The following is a 19,902-nucleotide window of genomic DNA, read 5'->3' as shown; positions in this document are numbered from 1 at the left end:
GGTTCACTGTGCTACTGTTGCACAACTGGACATAAAGCAAAGTAAGACATGGCAACAGCCTGTAATACCAAGTGCTTGGGAAGCAGGCAGGGTATTCCTAGATCTAGCTAGCCAGACTAGCTGAAATGGTGATTTCAAGTTCAAATGAGTTAGTATGATGATCTCTAAGTTCAAATGATTCTCTGCCTCAATATATACAGCCAACTGATGTCAACCTGGTCTACACACAGGTGCCCTCTGCTCATGTGCACCCCCCATACACAAACACACACACACACACACACACACACACACACACACACCACAAACTGCAAAACTGGTAAATATTCACACATAGTGATAGGAGGCCTACTACCATAGCCTTAATTTGGTCAGTACATGAGCCTAATGAGACCGAATTTATGCTCAGTCACAGGCTGAGGCTCCACCTCCACAGAACACAAATTACAAGGCCACATAGGTGTGCAGAAACCACAGCAGCTCTGTGCTCTAAAGGGTGCCTCCTGGAACTCATATGATGAACTCACTTTCTATAGCAACACCTATCATCAACAAGCCAACTGATGCAGACCAGGCACTAGTACCTCAATCTTGGCGGCCTGCCTGGAAACAGCATCTCTTAAAGCACTACTCTTTACCATACATATATGCCATGCATACACTATGGTTGCTCAAGCCCACACACATGCTCCTTGTGCTTTGAGGCAGTAGTGATGCTCACATCCAACAGACCAGCCTGAGCTTCGGTAAAGGTCTGCCTATGCTTGGACCCATCCTCCAAGATGCTCCTTCCAGCCCTACACAGCATATACAGGTCACACTGGCTCCAAAGTGCCATGTACAAATCACATGACCTGTCTCTGGACATCTCTTGGCTATCTCATGCCACCACTACAGCAAATCTGCTGTAGGCAACTTCATGGAAGCCTGGGAATTTCCTCCACTTTTCTGATCATTTGGTAGTCTCACTGTATCCAGGGCTGGCCCAGAACTCAAAGTGATCCACCAGCCTCAGCCTCCTGAGTGCTGGGAACCACAGGAACGTATGTCCTGTGGCCCCCCCATTGTTCTGTAGAGTAGGCAAGGCCACTATTGCCAGGTGACACATACTCCTTCCTTTATAGCATAAGCATTTCTGCTCTCCTCAGACAGCTGGCCAGCTGTGGTACCTGGCCACCTTCTCAGAGAAGCTCCAGTTGACTGTCCCTGCTAGGGCCTTGGCTATGTCCCACCACTCTTTACACTGTCCCATGCTATTTTCTAACAATGGCCCATGTGCAAATGAACCACTGACTTCTCTCTGCTTCCCTCTTACTAAAATGTAAGCACAGCAAGGACAGAGGATGCTTGCTGTGAGCTCTGGGCTCGGGCTGGTCCCTCCTCCTTTTTGAGGCTGCAATATATACTCTGTTGCCACCCAGACATCTAGTCCTGACACTGAGGTTGTTAACATCATAGGAAAGAGAGGAAGGAACCTGTGTAGTCATGGCGTCAGGCAGGCAAAGTCACCAAGCCCAGCATTACCTGAAGAGAGACCTTTTCTAGGGCACTTGCATGAGAAGTTTCTCAAAGCTTGCTTCTGACTGATACCAGGTGAGCACAGGTTCCTACACTGACCACAAACACAAGAGTTCTGCCCTCACAAGGGAAAGGTCCCACAATACCGAAAACACCCATGAGACAAGAATGGGATTGGAATGCTGCTGTAAGACTTGACCAAGGAAGAAAAGTCACTTCTGTCCACCATCCCGCCTTGATGAGCCCAGCTCTACAGCTCAGCTGGTACCTACATACCTGCATCCCCAACGAGCCCCGGCTCCATTTCCAAGCCTTCTTGCTGTGGGTAGAAGTTCTCATAGAAGTTCTGGGCTGGTGGGATGGGAGGCATCATTCCCGAGTGTGGGGAGTCTCCAGGACCATAGGGCATCATCGGGGGGCCACCAGGACCCATGGGAGGACCAGGGTTCATGCCAGGACCCATTGGCATGTCAGGATGCATGTCAGGATGCATGTCAGGGTGCATATCAGGATGCATATCTGGGTGCATGTCTGGGTGCATATCTGGGTGCATGTCTGGGTGCATGTCAGGGTGCATGTCAGGATGCATGGGACCCCCCATTGGCCCTGGGGGTCCCATGTTGGGGCCAGGACCCATTGGCCCTGAGGGTCCACCAGGTCCAGGGAACCTAAAGGAGAAAATGGTACTTGTAAGGAAGCTGCTGAGAAAAAGGTAGTGGCACCCAGCCCAGGACACCTGCCTAAGGCCAAGAGACTAAATAGGATCTGACAGCTTCGAAGAAGGGCAGGGCCCTACCAGGCCATTCTCCTGTGCTTCTGTGGGCAGTATACTCACCTCACACCCAGCTTCTCAGCTAGCTGCCCTGTGGGCCGCACCACAATCTCAAACAAAGAGGGGATCTTCTTGTTGTACATGTCCTGCTGTAGCTGCTGCGGTGACAGTGGCTCATGTGCCGGCAGGGGCATTTGAGGAGGCCCTGGAGGTGGGGGTGGTGGTGGTGGTGGTGGAGGAGGGCCACCCTGCATGGGCCTGCCATTAGGAGAGGTGGGAGCTGGGGGCCCAGGGGGCCGTGGAGGAGTGGGCAGGAGCCCCACGCCAGGAGGTGGCTTGGGCAAGGGGTTAATGCCCTGCTTCTTCAGCTCTTCCACCTCCTTCTCATCCTCAGCACCTGCTTCTGCATCATCAGCCAACATCTGTGGGTATCAAAGTAAATTGCACCAAGTCAAACTGTGTGGAAAGCTGAATTTTCTGAGAAAAAACTTAAAACACAAGCCTGCAGAAGGCCTTCAGAGTGTAGGGTCTAGGACCTAAATTCATCTTCAACTGGGCATAGTGGTACACATCTGGAATCTTAGCACTGGGGATGCTGAGGAAGGAAAATATCAACTTCTCCTCACTGCCACGCTTCCCATTACAATGTCCATAGGTCTGCAATGCCCTGAGAGAGATTTGCCCAGCAAGGCTTCAAAACATATTGTACTTCTCACTACCAGTGAAAAAGTGTGAAAACCTGTCCAATATCCTTTACAGACAGTTACCAGCTAGGATAGGCCTGGGGGCTCAACTCTATCAAGTACTGCCAGGTAACAAACTAGATCAAAGCAATCTTGCTGGCACCCAGCTCAGCACCCTTAGAGATGCTTTCTAACACGGACACGCAACCTTTCTCAGGCAGTCCTACAGTTGGGCTCTGCCTTCCACAATGCAGATCTGACAGCCTAAGAACGATGCCTGAGTCCATTCCTTACCGGGCCTTTCAACCCAGCACAATGACACGGACATGCAAAAAACACATGAGGAAATGACCAGAGGATAGAACATAAACTACCTACCAGCCGTTTCAGCACAAGTGGAGCACAGATCTGTCTCTACACTCCTTTACAACCTTTTCATGCATGACCTCCCTACTGGCAATGACCACTGCTAAAAGACTCTTGTCTATCATGATTTCTAGTGTCTAGCTATGTCCCCAAATCTTTCAGCAGAGTTGATGCTAGAATGCAAAAATGACAGTCACCACCAGGTGTGGTGGTACACACACTCTGCAGACAGAGTCAAGCTAATCACTATGGATATGAAGTCAGCCTGGTCTACGAGTTCCAGAACAGTCAGGGATACACAGAGAAACCTTGTCAGAAAAAACTAACCAGCCAAAAAGAAAAAAGAAAAAAAAAAAAAAAAGAGGCCTGCTTACCACCTGCATACACAAATAAGCAAGGTAGGTAGTTGTCACAAATTCTAGGTTTTTGCCCAAACTGGAAATATATAAAGGGATTTCAACCAATACCTCAATCAACAAACTTAGCCATCAGCTAAGTTCAACTCTGCAGTCAACACCACTAAACTGTAGAGACCCACAGAGCCATGAGCATATGGAAAAGTGCATTACGGCATACACTAGGCAGACACACCCCCATAACCTGTACAGTTCTACTTAGAAAACACTCATTTTTCTCCTGTGATGAAAGGGATCAAACCCAGGGCCTTGTGCACAAGAAACATAGGCTCTACCACTTAGTTATCCCCTGCTCCCCATCCTTATGATTCTCTAAAAAAGTAACCAGAGGGATACCTGGCGGTGGTGGCACACACCTTTAATCCCAGCACTCGGGAGACAGAGGCAGGAGTATCTCCGTGAGTTCGAGGACAGCCTGGTCTACAAGAGCTAGTGCCAGGATAGACAGGATAGAAACCCTGTCTCAAAAAAACCATAAAAACAGACAAAAAAGTAACCATAGGGAAAGAAACCATAGAGGCAGTTGCTAAGGAACAGCTGGGATAGGACACTGACAGGAAAAGATAGAGGGGTTCAGCTGTTGAGAATTCACATGTGTGGTCTAAATTGTGCAGAAGAGATTTTGTACTCTTGCATAACTCAACACCTAAGAAAGTAAGTTCCTCTCCTGTGCCATGAGACTCTACCTTCTCGAACTGCCATCCAGCAAACTATCATGGATCAGGTGATGCAGTCTGTGTAGCCAAGTCAGCAGTTTGTAACTGGACTAGTTAAAAAATGCACCAAATACAACAAAAAAGAATTCCAGAATACTGCTGTGGCAATAGCAATAGGATTTGAGATCTTGAGATTAATTGGCTTCTTTGTAAAACTGATCTATAATCTATATACCTATTAATAACATTAATTTGGATGGCTGAATATTTTCTCATATGGAAACTAGTAAACAAATGAGGTTATAAGAAGAGCATGAAGTAAAAACTTGCCTGCAGCGAGGCAGTGGTGGCGCACACCTTTAATTCCAGTGCTTGGGAGGCAGAGGCAGGCAGAAGTCTGTGAGTTCAAGGCCAACCTGGTCTACAAGAACTAGTTCCAGGACAACTAGGGCTGCAATACAGAGAAACCCAATCTCGAGAAACCAAAACAAGTAAACAAAACTTGGAGTCTTGTTTGGGGCTGGAGAGATGGCTCAGAGGTTAAGAGCACTGGCTGCTCTTCCTAGAGGACCTGAGTTCAATTCCCAGCAACCACATGGTGGCTCACAACCATCTGTAATGAGATCCGGTGCCCTCCTCTGGAATGCAGGCAGAATAGTGTGTACATAATAAATAAATAATAAATAAATCTTTAAAAAAAAAACTGCCTGCATACTTTGTCTTCCCCCCCCTTAAAGGTTTTCTATTTCTAAACTAATTTCAAAACATTTTTTTTCCATTTAAAAAAAAGGAAGTCAAAAAGAATGGGAAAGACGAAGGAAAAGAAGGAAGCAAGGAAGGAAGGAAGGAAGAAAGGAAGGAAGAAAAGAAGAAAGGAAAAAAGAAAGAAAGAAAGAAAGAAAGGAAGGAAGGAAGGAAGGAAGGAAGGAAGGAAGAAGGAAACCTTTGCCTACCAGTGGTAGCTCATGTCTTTAATCCCAGCACTCAGTAAACAGAGGCAAGCAGATTTCTGTGAGTTCAAGGCCAGTCTGGTCTACAAATAGAGTTCTAAGACAGTCAGGGATGTTACACAAAGAAGCCCCATCTCAGCAGGGCGGTGGTGGAGCATGCCTTTAATCCCAGCACTCGGGAGGCAGAGGCAGGAGGATCTTTGTGAGTTTGAGCCAGCCTGGTCTACAAGAGCTAGCTCCAGGACAGGCACAAAAAGCTACAGAGAAACCCTGTCTTCTCATAAAGGAAGAAAGAAAATGAGGCAAATCCTACCCACACAGGGGATAGGGAGAGACCTGCTTCATGTTTTTAATGCCTATTTCCACTGCTCCCATAAGCCTCATCACTTGCCTCATAGAGGCAAGCTTCCCAAAGTAGACCAGATAGCTGGAAAACGGCTCATTAAAAATGTAGCAAGTGACACTGGGAGTCTATGCCTGCATATTTAGCACTGAGAAGAGTAGGAGAGAGGATTAGAGGTCAGCCTGGGCCACATAGCAAAATTACCAAAACAAAACAAAAAAAGAGAAAAAAAACACAAAGAAAAGGTAGACCAAAAAATGTAATAAAACTTAAATAATATAATTAATACTGTGCTGCACACCTTTAATCCCAGCACTGTATGTGTGTGGGGGAGTCTCTTTGAGTTTGAGGACATTCTGGTCTATACAGCGAGCTCTAGGACAACCAGGACTACATAAGAGACCATGTCTCAAAAAAAGAAAAGCAAATAAATAAATAAATAGACAAACGAGCACAAACCACCCCCCCAACCAAACTTTTAAAACTAAAAGTTGAGCCGGGCGGTGGTGGCGCACGCCTTTAATCCCAGCACTCGGGAGGCAGAGGCAGGCGGATCTCTGTGAGTTCGAGGCCAGCCTGGTCTACGAGAGCTAGTTCCAGGACAGGCTCTAAAAAAGCTACAGAGGAACCCTGTCTCGAAAAACCAAAAAAAAAAAAACCTAAAAGTTGTAAGAAAAACTAAACTAACCCAAGAGGGATTACTGGGCTCCTGCTTGAGTGTGAACATTGAACCTCCAGCAGGGGGCGGCCCTCAATCAGACACTACTGGACCTTTCCAAGACCCAAGTGACTGACTGGATGCTAATTATCTTGCCCTAGGCAAATAGCTGCCAAAAAGAAAGGCCAAGCAAGCATCCCCACAAACTGTGCTAGTTTAGAGAAAACAACAGACACCAAGGTGAATTTTAAATGGCACTTGGTTTGTGAGATCCTGGACCTCCGTCCCTTCTCTGTAGGAGTCCCTTTGACTCAGAGAGACACTGGCATTTCCCCTCTGTGCATCTCTGTCTCTACAAAACACCACAAGGTGACATTCCTTTCATTCTGTTATCTCCTAGGGAAGACAGTGGCTAAGGTCTGGGGTAGGATACAATATGACCCCCACCTCTCCTGTAGGAAGGAATTTAGCTGTTCCCCCCCTAACAAAGTCTTAGTCCAGATATCCAGGACTCTGATCCTGAAGAGCCCGTGCCACCCAACATTACCTTATCTAAAAGCTCTCGTGTCTCCTCAGTCAGCGGGTCATGAGAGAACATGCAGTCGTCACCATTGATGCAGTTTCCAGTGGTGTGGTATAACTTACAGGGAAAGTCACGTTCATGACTAATTAAGGCAAATGCTTCCTCCTCTCAGAACCAACCCCAAAGCACAAGCAACCCCCTTTGTTTTGGAAGTGAAGTGACACACTCAGGGTTGTGCAGTGATCGGCAGGTACCATTCTCAACACTGCTTTATTTCAGAGCAAGTTTTGGCCTGCAGAGCTGGCCTTGGAAAAGGTCCTCAGACTTTGACAGAAAAGGGAATGGTAAAGGATGTCTGCGGGCTTTCTTGGGTGAACATGTGGACTGCTCGAACAGTGGCTCAAAGGGGCAGAAAAAGGAGGCAGCCCAGTGAGACCCCAGGAGGAGCCGCACAGGGCAACCAGGAGACGGGACAGCAAAGGATATCATGCATGTAGGGGCAGTTCTCAGCCCGAGCACAGAACCCTGTGATGTAAAACTTGCACAGCTCTCGCTTCTTTGGCAGTTCGATGTCATGGCTAAAATTGCAGTGGTCTCCCTGGAATAGAAGCAGGAAGAGTGAGGGTAGGGAAAATGAGTTCTGATTCTCTTCTGTCTACAGAGGGACCACAGATAAGAAAATATTCCCCAGGGAAAAGTAGGCTCCCAAATAGTGCTTCCCAACCCAATGCCTGCTCCCCATCCTGCCCTGGGCACTTCTGGCCATTTGTTTCCTCCTAATTCACCTCTTTCCTTCCTCTCCCATCTGCTCTGCTGCATACCATTTGCTGTCTGACAACGAAATCTCTTTACTTAAGTCAGTCCCATGTACTGTCCTTCCTAAGCGAACCCTGGTTTTGTTGGAGGAAGACTGCCTGACTAAACATACCCCATTTTCCAGCTCCCCTTGTTTATATAGCCGATAAATTACAAGTAGAAGCTTCCAGGCAGGATTCTTCTTGACTTAAAATAATTTTTATGTTTTGAGACAAGACCTCACTACGTCTATAGCTTGACACGTAAACCAGGCTGGCCTCAAACTCAGTGATCTGCCTGCCTCTTTATCCCAAGTGCTGGGATTAAAAGCATGCACCTGGCAAAAAGCAGATTCTTTCTCCGTCTTTTCTTTCTTCAAGACAGAGTTTCTCTGTAGATAGCCCTAGCTATCCTGCAACCTGCTCTGTAGACCAGGCTGGCCTCAAACTCTATAGAGATCTGCCCACCTCTGTCTCCTGAGTGCTGGGATTAAAAGTATGCACCATCACCTCGCCAAATGCCACATGTTTAAATATGAAGGAATCTAGGTCTCTAGAGAGCCACTGACCACTGTAGCCTTAAACTCCCTGACTGAGACTTCTTGTTGAGTGACAAACATGTATGTGTTGAAATCAGTAGAGTTAAAACTGAGAGTAGTAATTATTTTATACACAACTATCTGCTAAGAATAGCTACTCCTCCTGACTCCTGTGGGAGCAGCACCACTCAGGCCTATGTGCCACCTGCCTGTTGCCTTCTATCACAGTCACAAGCCAACTGTCTGAGTGGCCATACTTCTCTTTTGCACAACTCTGAAGCCCGAGGTCTTTAATAAGCCTCTCCAAGCCAGGTGTGCTGGTGCACATCTTTAATCCCAGCACTTGGAAAGCAGAGATGGACAGATCTCTGTGATTTCCAGGTCAGGCTGGTCTACAGAGTAAGTTCCAGGATAGCTGGAGCTACACAGGGAAACTCTGTCTCAAAAACAAACAAACAAATACATAAAATAAAAAGTAGAAAAAAACTCCAATTCTCCAATCCTAAAGTTCAATGGCATAACCAGAAATTAACCTTTATACATTCACTTGAGACTCTATAGACTAAATGAAAAGTTCTACCATAAAGCATCCCTAAGCCTCAAACTCTCAACTCTTGCTTCCTCTGAGTCCTCTTAATTCTAAGAAATGAGCTGAGACTTCCAGGCTGCCAACAGCGCGCACTATGGAAGCCTGTCCGTGTATGCCACACGTCCTCGGGTGCTGCTTACCCAAGTGCATCGCCCCTCCACGAAGTACTTGCAGATGACTTTGCCTTTCTTGTCAGACTGCTGGTGGGGCTTGTCATGATCACTTCGCCGGTAGCTTACACCACCACCATCCTGTTAGTAATAGAGAAGGAAGTGCATTAAGTCTATGAGAGAACAGGACAGGTATAGGCAGCTTAAGTCACGACATGCAACACAGAACTCAGACTAGAAAAACTCTGGTGCTCCATATGCTATGTAGGTACACATCCCTCTTAGAGGGGGCAGCCAAGTTCTTCTGGAAACTTTCCTAGAGCATTGGGGTGTATCATTTAGAAAACTTTCCACCTTAGAAACTTAACAAGATGGCTGCAAGTACTGCTAAAGTGTGGTTTTAAACAGAAAGCTGTACCAACAGAGCATCCCTCTGGGCAACTGAAAAATACCGATCAGCCCCTGGCTAAGGGACTGATGGGAACAGACAGGATTAGCCTTCAGAGAACAGCTCATTAGAAAATGGCAAAAATCAGCCAGGTGGTGGTGGTGCATGCCTTTAATCCCAGCACTCAGGAGGCAGAGGCAGATGGATCTCTGTGAGTTTGAGGCCAGGCTGGTCTACAAGAGCTAGTTCTAGGATAGGCTCCAAAGCTACAGAGAAGTCTTGAAAAACCAAAAGGAAAAAAAAAAAAAAAAAAAAAAAAAAAAAAAAAACAAAAATCTCTGAAATAGCCTTGGTCAAAACATCAGATCACAAAAGCTAGAGAGAGAGCTCACTGGCTAAGAAGTGGCTGCTCAGCAGATGTGAGTTCAAGGCCAGCCTTGTTTACAAAATGAGTTCCCAGAGAACTTAGACAACAATACGGACACAAAGAGAGACTTACATAGATCTAATCTACATGGGAAGTACAAAGTATAAAACAACAAGATCTCCTGAGTAAATTGGGAGCATGGGGACCTTGGGGGGAGGATTGAAGCGGGGAGGGGAGAGGAAGGGAGGGGAGCAGAGAAAAATGTAGAGCACAATAAATATCAATAAAAAAAGTATAAAAAACAAAACCAAAAACTGCTTGTAATTCCAGCCCCAGAGTATACAATGTCCTTGTCTAGCCTCTGTGGGTACCAGGCAAAACATCCATTCACAGAAAGATAATTAAAAAAATAAATCAAAGCTCACAGACATTGGATTGGGAAACCTGCATGGGACCAAACTAGGGCCTCTGAATGTGACAATTATGTGGATTGATCTGTTGGGGTAGGGGGGCTGGCAGTTGGACCAGGACTTATCCCAGGTACATGAACTGGCTTTTTGGAGCCCATTCCCTATGGTGGGATGCCTTGTTCAGGCCTTGATACAGGGGGAGGGGCTTGGTTCTGCCTCAACTTGATAATGCCTAACTTTGTTGACTCCCCAAGGAAGGCCTTACCCTCTCTGAGGAGTGGATGGGGGCAGGGGAGGAAAGGGAAGAGGGGGAGAAGGGAGGGGGAACTGGGAAAAGAAAAAATGTTCTAAAGCAAAAGGAAATATAAATAAATTAAAAATAAAAGGAAAACAAAACTAACAAAATCTACATTAGATCACAAGAGTGTACTCACGCCCATGTCATCATCATAGTAGTCTTCATCGTCATTCATCCCGCCTTTGCTCATTCCCCCTCTGCTGCCTCGACCTCGGCCCCGGCCCATCCCCTTCCCTCGACCTCCTCGGGAACCCCGGCCTCGGCCTCGACTTAAGCCTGTGGAGGAGGAGAGAAGGGTCTTACTTCTCATGCTAAGCCAGCAGCTGCTGAAGCCGGGACAACCTGTCCCTGCAGAGCCCTTGCCCACCTCGGCCTCGGCTGTCTTTGGACCTTCGGTACTGGTTCAGCTCCTTGGAGTACTCATCGTAATCATCATCTCCCATGGGCTCCTCACTTTCTCCATACTGCGTTCAAGAAAGAAGAGGACAGAAGTGTCATGCGAGAGACAACACTGACCCTAACACTGAGCGGCCTCACAGCTGGTGGGCAGTCCCAAGCCCTATTCTTGCAGCCTTCTCACTTCAGACTTCCATCCCATTGGGCAGAGCCAAGCACAGGGTTTCTGGGCACAAGGAACAATAGGATTTCAAGAAATAGGTCACACAACATGGACTTAGAAGACAGGGACAGAATGGTATGTGTTCTGCACACTCCTCTGTCTGCCTCAAGAGGTAGAAGACACTCAGAGAAGCCCTGCCTTCTCAGGTCAGGGTTTTTGCAGTCTACCATCTGGTGCCTTTCCTGCTTCAGCCACTGAAGTTTTTTTTTCTTTTTCCCCACAAAGAACCTTTTAAACACATGTGTGCCTATCACAAAGCCTTTCCTTCAGGAAACCACAAGTCCTCCTACCTTAGTCTCACAGTACCCACCCGTAATACTTGCAGCCCAGGGAGCCTGCCAGTCACACTGCATCACCAAGAGCTACAGAAAACCTTACTTCCATCTCCTCCTCGTAAAAGTCCTCTTCATCCTCCAGGTGCTCTCCCATAGAGCCTCTGCCCCGGCCTCGACTGCCCCTGCCCATTCCTCGGCCTCGAGATCCTCCTCGGCTTCCACGGCCCCTGTAGCCCCTGCCCCGGCCTCGGCTACCTGTAGAGTGAATGGGACAGTGAACCTCGCATGATTACAGATGACAACAGCAAGAAAGAGAGAAACCCATTTCCTATCTGTTACTTGAAGGCTCCTCCTTTAGGGAGCCATTCCAGCTGGCCCAGAGAGACTACAGGGCCTCTGGTCCCCTTGAAGGGGCTCACCCGGCACCCTGGACACATAACTCCTGCCCTCACTAGCTGGCCTCCTGATATCTATCTACTCAGGGCTGCACTGTCCAAGACAGCAGTCACCAGCCCTATGTGGCTAAAAAGCCTAGGACATGTTGCTGGTTGCAACTGTGAAATGCATACTAGATTTTAAAATCTTAGGGAGAACAGAGAGGGAGAGACCACCAAAGTCTAGGCTTCTAGTATAGAGTCTGGTAAAGCTAAGACAGAGTAATAAACAAGTGTGACCTGATTACTCTCACTGTGCTCATGTGGGTGGTCCACTGCATCACCAAAGCGGAGCCTGGTTCAAAGGTGCCAGGAGGAAACAAGCACAGCCACTCTTAACAATAACCTGTATCCTAAGTCTAAGAACCTGAGCTGGAAGTTTAGAAACCTCCTCCAACTGTCTGTTTTTTTCTGGCTCTACAAGATTGCCTGATTTGTTATCCCCTCCCCCATCTTCCCTCAAGCCTCCAGCTACAAGTTCACAAGCTTCCTAAAGTACAAAGTTCAGAGGTAAACAAAGTGGTCAGGTGACAGCCCAGGACTGGGGGTGGGCAGAGCTGGGCCACCAGCTGTCCTCACTCTGGCCCAGATGAGAGACATTAGCTCAGAGCCCTGCTCTGTGCCTATTGTTCCAAGGTTGTCCCTAGCCCTTATGACCCGAGTGTACAGCTTCTGTGCACTTTGGTCATCTCTGAGAGACTGCCTAGCTCTCCTAGATATGAAGCTCAGTAAAGGCTGGCTGAAAATCTGACTCTGACTTTGCAAATCTTTGACTCTGAAAATCTCCACTCTCAACAGCAATACTGGCCCTGGAAGTGGGAAGGGAGGGGAGGGAAGGGTTCACCTCGGCCCCGGCTGCTGCCCTCCTTGGCACGCCGGTACTGGTTCAGCTCTTTAGTGAAGTCATCATAGTCTTCTTTGCCCATATCCTCCTCTTCATCCCCCTCATACTCCCCATACTGCTCATTCTCGTAGTCCTCGTACATGCTGTAGCTCTTGCTATCCATCTTGGAATAGGACTTCTTGGGCAGGGGCGCATTGTGTGATGAGGAGTACTGCTGGTGGGACTGGGTTCAGGAGAGAGTAGGGAGAGGGTGAGCCAGTACCCATGCCTGAATCAGAACCATTAAGGTCCACCTCAATTCTCAGAACTTGAACTTGTGCATTTGTCTGGGTATTTCTTTTCTTTCTTCTGTTTTTTTTTTTTTTTTGGGGGGGGGGGTTGTTTTGTTTTGTTTTTTCAAGGCAAGGTTTCTCTGTAGCTTTGGAGCCTATCTCGTAACCAGTTCTTGTAGACCAGGCTGGTCTCCAACTCACAGAGATCCGCCTGCCTCTGCCTCCTGAGTGCTGGGATTAAAGGTGTGCGCCACCACCGCCCGGCCTTGTCTGGGTATTTCTACTGTCCCTAGTTTAACTGGTTCTTGGCCTCTCTGCAGACCTATTTACCCTGATAGGCTCTGGGACACATTTGTCTTTAAGAGCAAGCACACCTGGGGAAGAGCCTGGAGTCAGGACTAGGAATCCAAGTTTGTCCAAGCCTGACCTAGGGCCTTAGATTTCAATGAATGGCCTACTGTGGCCATGGCAGACTATTTCCAAAGACACTTCTCAAGATGCCTTTCAAAAGGTGAACAAAGTATATCACAATGAGGTCCACCTTGGCAATGGAAGCTGTAAGCAATGAAAACACTGTTTTGAGACAGGGTCTTATGTAATTCAGCCTGGCCAGGAACACTAATTTTTTTGTGGGGGGAGGATTCAAGATAGGGTTCCTCTACAGAGTAAATTCTAGGACAGTCAACAATATACAGGGGATACTGTATCAAAAACCAACCAAACAAAAAAGACAGGATTTTCTCTGCATAGCCCTAGTTGTCCTATAACTCACTATGTAGACTACGCTAGTCTGGCTACACCTCAGAAATCTGCGTGCCTCTGCCTCCCCAGTGCTGGGAACTCCATCCTAGCATGGAACTCTTTATCTGTCTCCATACCCCAAATGTTAGGATTAGAGGCATGGACAATCATACCTGGCTTTAAACACATATTGTTAAGGTAGGGTATGATGGCCCATGTCTGTAATTCCATCCACATGGGAGGCTGAGGCAGAAAAACTGCTTGAGTTCACAATTGCCCTAGGTAACAAAGTAAAGACTTGGTCTCAAAACTGAAAACAAAACAAAAAAAAAACCAAACAAACAAAAATATCTTAGCATATTATTAAAGGAAAGCTAGGCAGTCCCTACATGCTATAAAACGTTTGATTCGGTGGCTTTGGTGACAGGACTGAGGAGCAGGGGGCATTGGAGCAGCAAAACTACTGTAACAAAGCTCAGAGAGCTACAGAAAACTAATCCAAGCAAGGAGTACAAGTGGACACTAAAGGGACATCTACTCATGAGTTGTAACACTGTAGCATAGGTGTGGAATATTTCAGTGACACCAGCTCAACTCAAAAAGGAAATCCACACTCACTACAGGAAAATGCAAGACACAGCTACATAGACACATAAGCACTCAAGCTCCAGGTCATAATCAAACCATCCCCTAGGATGGAGAGGGCACCCTTCTGCAGAAATTAGTCTGCATTACTGTACATGACCCTCCATCATCTGCTGTGGTGCATGATGCTATCATAGCAAAGGGTTTAAAAAGTGCCACCATGGGGCGGGAGTGACAGCACAGCAGTTAAGAGCCCTGGTACTTGGGCATGGCTTCTTGTACCCATATAGAGACTCACAACTGTAAGTAGCTCTAGTTCCAGAGAATATGACACTCTTCTGGCCTCTGCAGGCACCAGACATGCATATGGTAAACAGACAGACATACAGGAAAAGTCACATAAGATTTTTTTAGTTGCTGGGCGGTGGTGGCACACGCCTTTAATCCCAGCACTCGGGAGGCAGAGGCAGGTGGATCTCTGTGAGTTCGAGACCAGCCTGGTCTACAAGAGCTAGTTCCAGGACAGGCTCCAAAGCCACAGAGAAACCCTGTCTCGAAAAACCAAAAAAAAAAAAAAAAAAAGAAAAAAAAAAAAAAAGATTTTTTTAGTTAAAGTAAAAAGGTGCCATCACATCCTGTGTAACCTGTGGTTTTTTATTTATTTTATTTCTTTGTTCTTTCTTTCTTTCTTTCTTTCTTTCTTTCTTTCTTTCTTTCTTTTTTTGGTTTTTCGAGACAGGGTTTCTTTTGTAGCTTTTGGAGACTGTCCTGGAACTAGCTCTTGTAGCCCAGGTTGGCCTCGAACTCACAGAGATCCGCCTGCCTCTGCCTCCCGAGTGCTGGGATTAAAGGCGTGTGCCACCACCGCCCAGCTCTTTCTTTATTTTTCAAGTCAGGGTTTCTCTGTGTAGTCCTGGCTGTCCTGAACTACCTTTGTAGACCAGGCTGGCATTGAATTCAAGAGACCCGCCTGCCTTTGCCTTCTGAGTGCTAGGATTAAAGACATGAACTACCATGTCTTTAAATAAATAAAGATGAACCGGGCGGTGGTGGAGCACGTCTTTAATCCCAGCACTCAGTAGGTAGAGGCAGGCGGATCTCTGTGAGTTCGAGGCCAGCCTGGTCTACAAGAGCTAGTTCCAGGACAGGTACCAAAGCTACAGAGAAACCTTGTCTCGAAACAAACAAATGAACAAAAAAGCTACAGAGAAACCCTATGGGGTTGGGGATGGGGGAGATATGTGGCTTTGTTGGAATAGGTATGGCCTTGTTGAAAGAAGTGTGTCACTGTGGAGACTGGCTTTGAGGTCTCATATACACTCAAGTGTCTCAGTTCACGTCCTGTTGCCTGCTGATCAAGATGTAGGACTATCATCTCCAGCATGGCACAATGACGATAATGGACTAAGCCTTTTAAATTTTAAGACAACCCATTAAATATTTTCCTTTATAAGAGCTGGCATGGTCATGATGTCTGTTCACAGCAATAGAAACCTTAAGACAAACTCTATTTATTATTATTGATTTTTATATGTAAGAGTGCTCTGATGCATGTGCATCTATGTACCGCCCACAACTGAGGCACAACATACTTGTAGCCACCACACAGGTGTCGCATTCTCTGCAAAAACAGTACACGTACCTAACCAATGAGCTATTTCTCCAGCTTCTGGGCTCCAAGTCTTGATCTTTTGCTTCAACCTTCCTAATCCTGGAATTACTAGCTTGTGCTTCCATTTCCTGGTTTTTACTTTCTATTACTTATTATTAGTATTGGTAGTAGTGGCAGTGGTGCTGGGATGAAGTCCATGGCTATGAGTACAAAGGCAATCACTATACCACTGAGCTACCTCCCTAGCCCTTGTTTTTTTTTTTTTTTTCCATACAAGTTTTTCTGAAAGAAAAAGTATAAACACACCAGACAAATGATGTAAATTTATGGTTAAGTTCAGAGTTGTAATGGGGTATTTAACTTCTAACTAGGCAGCCCTGGAGATAATCTACTCTACTGGCCACTTCATTCTCTTGCCAATTTCCCACAAAAGGTCACTTATGAACAGTAGAAAGCAGTCATCTGTGACCTGGATGAGTTAGACATACTGAGTCCTGCCAAGTCATGGAGACTTGACACTGGGCAAACTCAGGAGTAGGCCTTGTGGAGAAAGTCATTGCTGTGACTCAAGCCCCGTTTTCTAACTCTCTGTTTTCTCATCTATAAAATAGGAATAAAAACAATAGCCACTGTCTCTGGGCTACCATTCACTTGTTCCATACCAGAATGTATGTGACAGTGTCACTCACCGGTGCATATGGTGGGCTATAGTCCCGGTATTTGCGGTGACCCTTCTCACTGGGGCTGAAATCTGAGTCATCTGAGAAGTCCGAGAAATCATCACTGGAAGAAGCATGGCGCTGCAATGAGAGAAGGCACTATGACTGTGCTGCTGCTGGCGAGTCAGCTTGGCACTGCCTGCCCCAGGACAAATAATGATGGAATGTGCCCAGAAGGGCTCTGTGTTCAGCCTGTGAACTCCTAACCTAGGGGCACTCAAAGGCAACAGAGCATAAGCTCTAGATTTTATGAACTGTCCCCAGGCCTTGGATGCTAGAAAAGGCTGTTACTAAGAGTGCCCGCTGGGCATGCAGGTGGGCTCTGAGCCAGCAGTGGAGGTGTGGGGAGCCCTTTGGGACCTACTTTGTGCTTGGATTTCCGCCTTTTCTTCGACCTCCTCTTCTCCTTCTCCCGTTCCTTCTTCCGCTTCCGTTTCAGTCTCCTATGAGACTTTTCCTCATCTGAGTCGCTGTGGTGCTTCTCCCCCTTTTCTTTCCGACTCCTCTCTTGTCCCCCAGGGGCATCCTGGGTCTCCTCAACCCCATCATCTTCCAGTTCACCTTCTTCCAACTCACCATCCTCCCTGCAAACCAACCCCCAAAACACTGTGAACTCAGGAATTGCGGGGGGCCTTTTGAAGGCTCTAAGCTTGTAAGCAAATACCAGCAGAGAGCCTAATGAGGGGTGTGCAGCTCTAATGGCTAAGACAAGCCCCAGGAGGTTACACAGCCAACTCTCATCCTTCTGCAAAAGGGGCTGTGCCTGTGAGTTTAACTGGGTCACAAGAGGTGGAGGGGTTACCACAAGCAGGCAAGTAGTACAGCTCAGTGGTAGGGTGCTTGTGCTTGCCTAACACACAAGAGGCCCTGAGTCCCAGTCCTAGCACTCAAAAAAATAAAAGGCGGGCTAAGCCAGGCATGGTACTACTAGTCTTTAATCCAAGCACCGGGGAGGCAGAGGCAGGAGGATCTCTGAGTTTGAGGCCAGCCAGGTCTACATAGGAGTTCCAAGCCAGCCACGGCTACATAGTGAGACCTGTCTCAAAACCTAAACAGAAAAACAAAACAAAAACAAAAATAAAAAAATAACCCACTTATGAAATAAATAATAAAAAAAAGAAAGGTACTATGCTCACACAGACAAACCTACTTCAGGATTCGCCACCATTCCAGAGCCTAAGTGTTCTCAGCACAAAAGCAGTATGTCCTGTGACCATACAGCTGAGGAATGTGTTCTTGGGTATTGCCATAGGCTAAGTGGTCTAGCTGACGAGATCCCACAAAACTATTCTTTACAGCATTACTGAAACCTACTGGACCACCCAAGTTCATCTGCTGGGAACCCCAACTGGCACACTCTGGTTTATGGAGATAAACAGCCGACTGAATTTGTTCCATTAGGGACCAAGACGGTAGAGTCAGTCCCACTCCTGCTGGGCCCTCTCCCAGCTGACTTCCCTCGCCGTGCCTCGAGGTACATCTTTCCACACCTCTCAAACAGTTCTCCTAACTTTTTCAACTCCCCAGTTACCCAGTGTCAGCACTTTGTAAAGTAAAGGCACTCTCTCCTAGCCTAACAAACTATGAGTCACCAAACAGTCTAAATAGCTATGGACAGGCTGGGGGGAGGGGGCAGGTATATATGGGTGGAGTCAGGGGAGGGTCAAGAAAGTAGCAGGTGGGAAAGGAATCCAAAGTTCAAGACAGACCCACAGACACAGATGTTGCTAAGTATAGGAATTGGGAGAATGGAAAATCTTTTAAATTTAACTGGGTGTCATGGCAGACAGAGGCAGGCTGATCTCTTTGAGTTTGAAACAAGGTTACATAGTACCAGGCCAGTAAAAGCACTCAGCAAGACCCTGTTTGGGGTATTAAAAAAAAATTTTTAAGAGTTCTCAGCCCTGTCTGGTAGCACACAAACATCCCAGTACTCAGGAGGAAGAGAGAGGGAGATTTGTGTAAGATCCAGGACAGCCTAGTCTACATGGTGAATTCTAAGACAGTCAGAGCTACAGAGACCCTCTGTCAGAAGGCAAACAACAATTGAGCAGTGGTGGCCCATGCTTTTAATTTTAGCACTGGGGAGGTAGAGGTAAGCACATCTCTATGAATCCGAGGCCACCCTTGTCTACAGAGTGAGTTCCAGTACAACCAGCACAGGGATTACATAGAGAAACCCTGTCTGTAGTGCTCTCTCTCTCTCCTCTCTCTCCCCCCCCTCTCTCACACACACACATAAATAAGGCAAACAACAAAACAAACAAATTATTTTATAGCTCCCTATGTTCCTCATAAATGACAACAGAAAGGTCTTTGAATGGGCATAAAAGTCCCATACACTGCAACTAATAAGCATCCGAGATTATATGATAACAGCGGCAAGAGTAAGAGAATTGAAGCTAAACCTGGAGGACTGCAGGATAAAAGTCAACCTGGGCTACCTGCCTAGCATGCACACTCTCAGGTCTATCCCACACTACACCAAAAAATAATTTTTAAAAAATACAACAGGCCTGGAAAAAGCTAACCAAAACAAGGGACTAGGTAACAACCCCCAAAGAGGCTTTACAGAAGGAGGTAATAACCACTTAGAAGCCCTGAGGGTTATAAGGGGCTCCAAGGGAAACAACAGCCTCTTTCCGAAGCTCTCCACAGCCCTTCCACAGCTTCAAGAGGCGCTTCTCTAATTAATCTAGAGCACAATTCAAAGGATCCTGGCCTGGCTCAAACCCAAGAGGCCTAGCCCCAAAGACACACAAAGTGGAGGTCAAGGACAGCACTCAGAGAGCAAGGCACAAGGCTCCTAATGCTTTATCAAAGGCAACCACAGTGGGGAGAGAGGCCTTGTGTACCTCAGAGGCTTCCCACCAAAGCAGAAGACACAGACAACTCTGAGGCAGGGAAGAGCAGCATTCCTGTCAAGTGAGGCGCTCTGCAGGTTCAGCTCAGAACCTGTGGCAATGAGTACACCTGACCAGGAAAACTGGTTTTGTCTCAAGGAAAAAGCTGTTCACTCTGTGTGGCATGGTCACTCAGTGATGGAAGCAAACCCACCTAATATCTCTGATGGGAATACCGTGGGTGGGGTAGGGCCACACCTCAGAGAAAGAGGGAGGAGCAGGGAGAGCCTAGGGGCAGGCTGGAGCCAGAATCCCTGTGGAGAAAAGCTAATGGTGTTTGGAAATGGGTTCCCAACTACCTCCTTTCCTGCAGTTTCCTTATACAAAAACAGCAGGAATCACATGAAATTCAGTCCATCTGGCAGTCTTAGATAGGTCACTAGGCACAGGGCTATGCAGTTGGAAATCTTGCCCAAGGTCAGGTGAGGCTTCCACCCTGTCCCCAAGTTACAGCTGGCTCTGATGAAGGTGCCCCACTTCTTCTTCTTCTTTTTTTTTTTTTTTTTTTTTTTTTTTTT

General features: G+C 46.9%; 1 protein-coding gene and 1 pseudogene across 5 annotated transcripts in view; one reads left to right on the top strand and one right to left on the bottom strand.

The window, feature by feature from the left end:
- Window positions 1-19,902, bottom strand: part of Zc3h4 (zinc finger CCCH-type containing 4) — a 40,174-nt gene that overhangs the window by 6,062 nt on the left and 14,210 nt on the right. For all 5 annotated transcript variants that reach the window (XM_038339032.2, XM_038339028.2, XM_038339029.2 and 2 more), the window contains 11 exons: window positions 16,846-17,065; window positions 16,452-16,562; window positions 12,553-12,775; window positions 11,378-11,529; window positions 10,748-10,844; window positions 10,517-10,656; window positions 8,948-9,058; window positions 7,372-7,483; window positions 6,910-7,019; window positions 2,354-2,712; window positions 1,795-2,186 (listed from right to left, as the gene is read on the bottom strand). In XM_038339032.2, the coding sequence (XP_038194960.1) occupies window positions 1,795-2,186; window positions 2,354-2,712; window positions 6,910-7,019; window positions 7,372-7,483; window positions 8,948-9,058; window positions 10,517-10,656; window positions 10,748-10,844; window positions 11,378-11,529; window positions 12,553-12,775; window positions 16,452-16,562; window positions 16,846-17,065 (2,027 nt within the window). The remainder of the gene's footprint in view (window positions 1-1,794; window positions 2,187-2,353; window positions 2,713-6,909; window positions 7,020-7,371; window positions 7,484-8,947; window positions 9,059-10,516; window positions 10,657-10,747; window positions 10,845-11,377; window positions 11,530-12,552; window positions 12,776-16,451; window positions 16,563-16,845; window positions 17,066-19,902) is intronic.
- Window positions 4,471-4,675, top strand: LOC119820565 (annotated as a pseudogene).

This window comes from Arvicola amphibius, chromosome 8 (assembly GCF_903992535.2).
Source record: "Arvicola amphibius chromosome 8, mArvAmp1.2, whole genome shotgun sequence".
In the NCBI taxonomy this organism is placed as follows: Eukaryota; Metazoa; Chordata; class Mammalia; order Rodentia; family Cricetidae; genus Arvicola; species Arvicola amphibius.
This window is presented reverse-complemented; position numbering and strand designations above follow the sequence as displayed.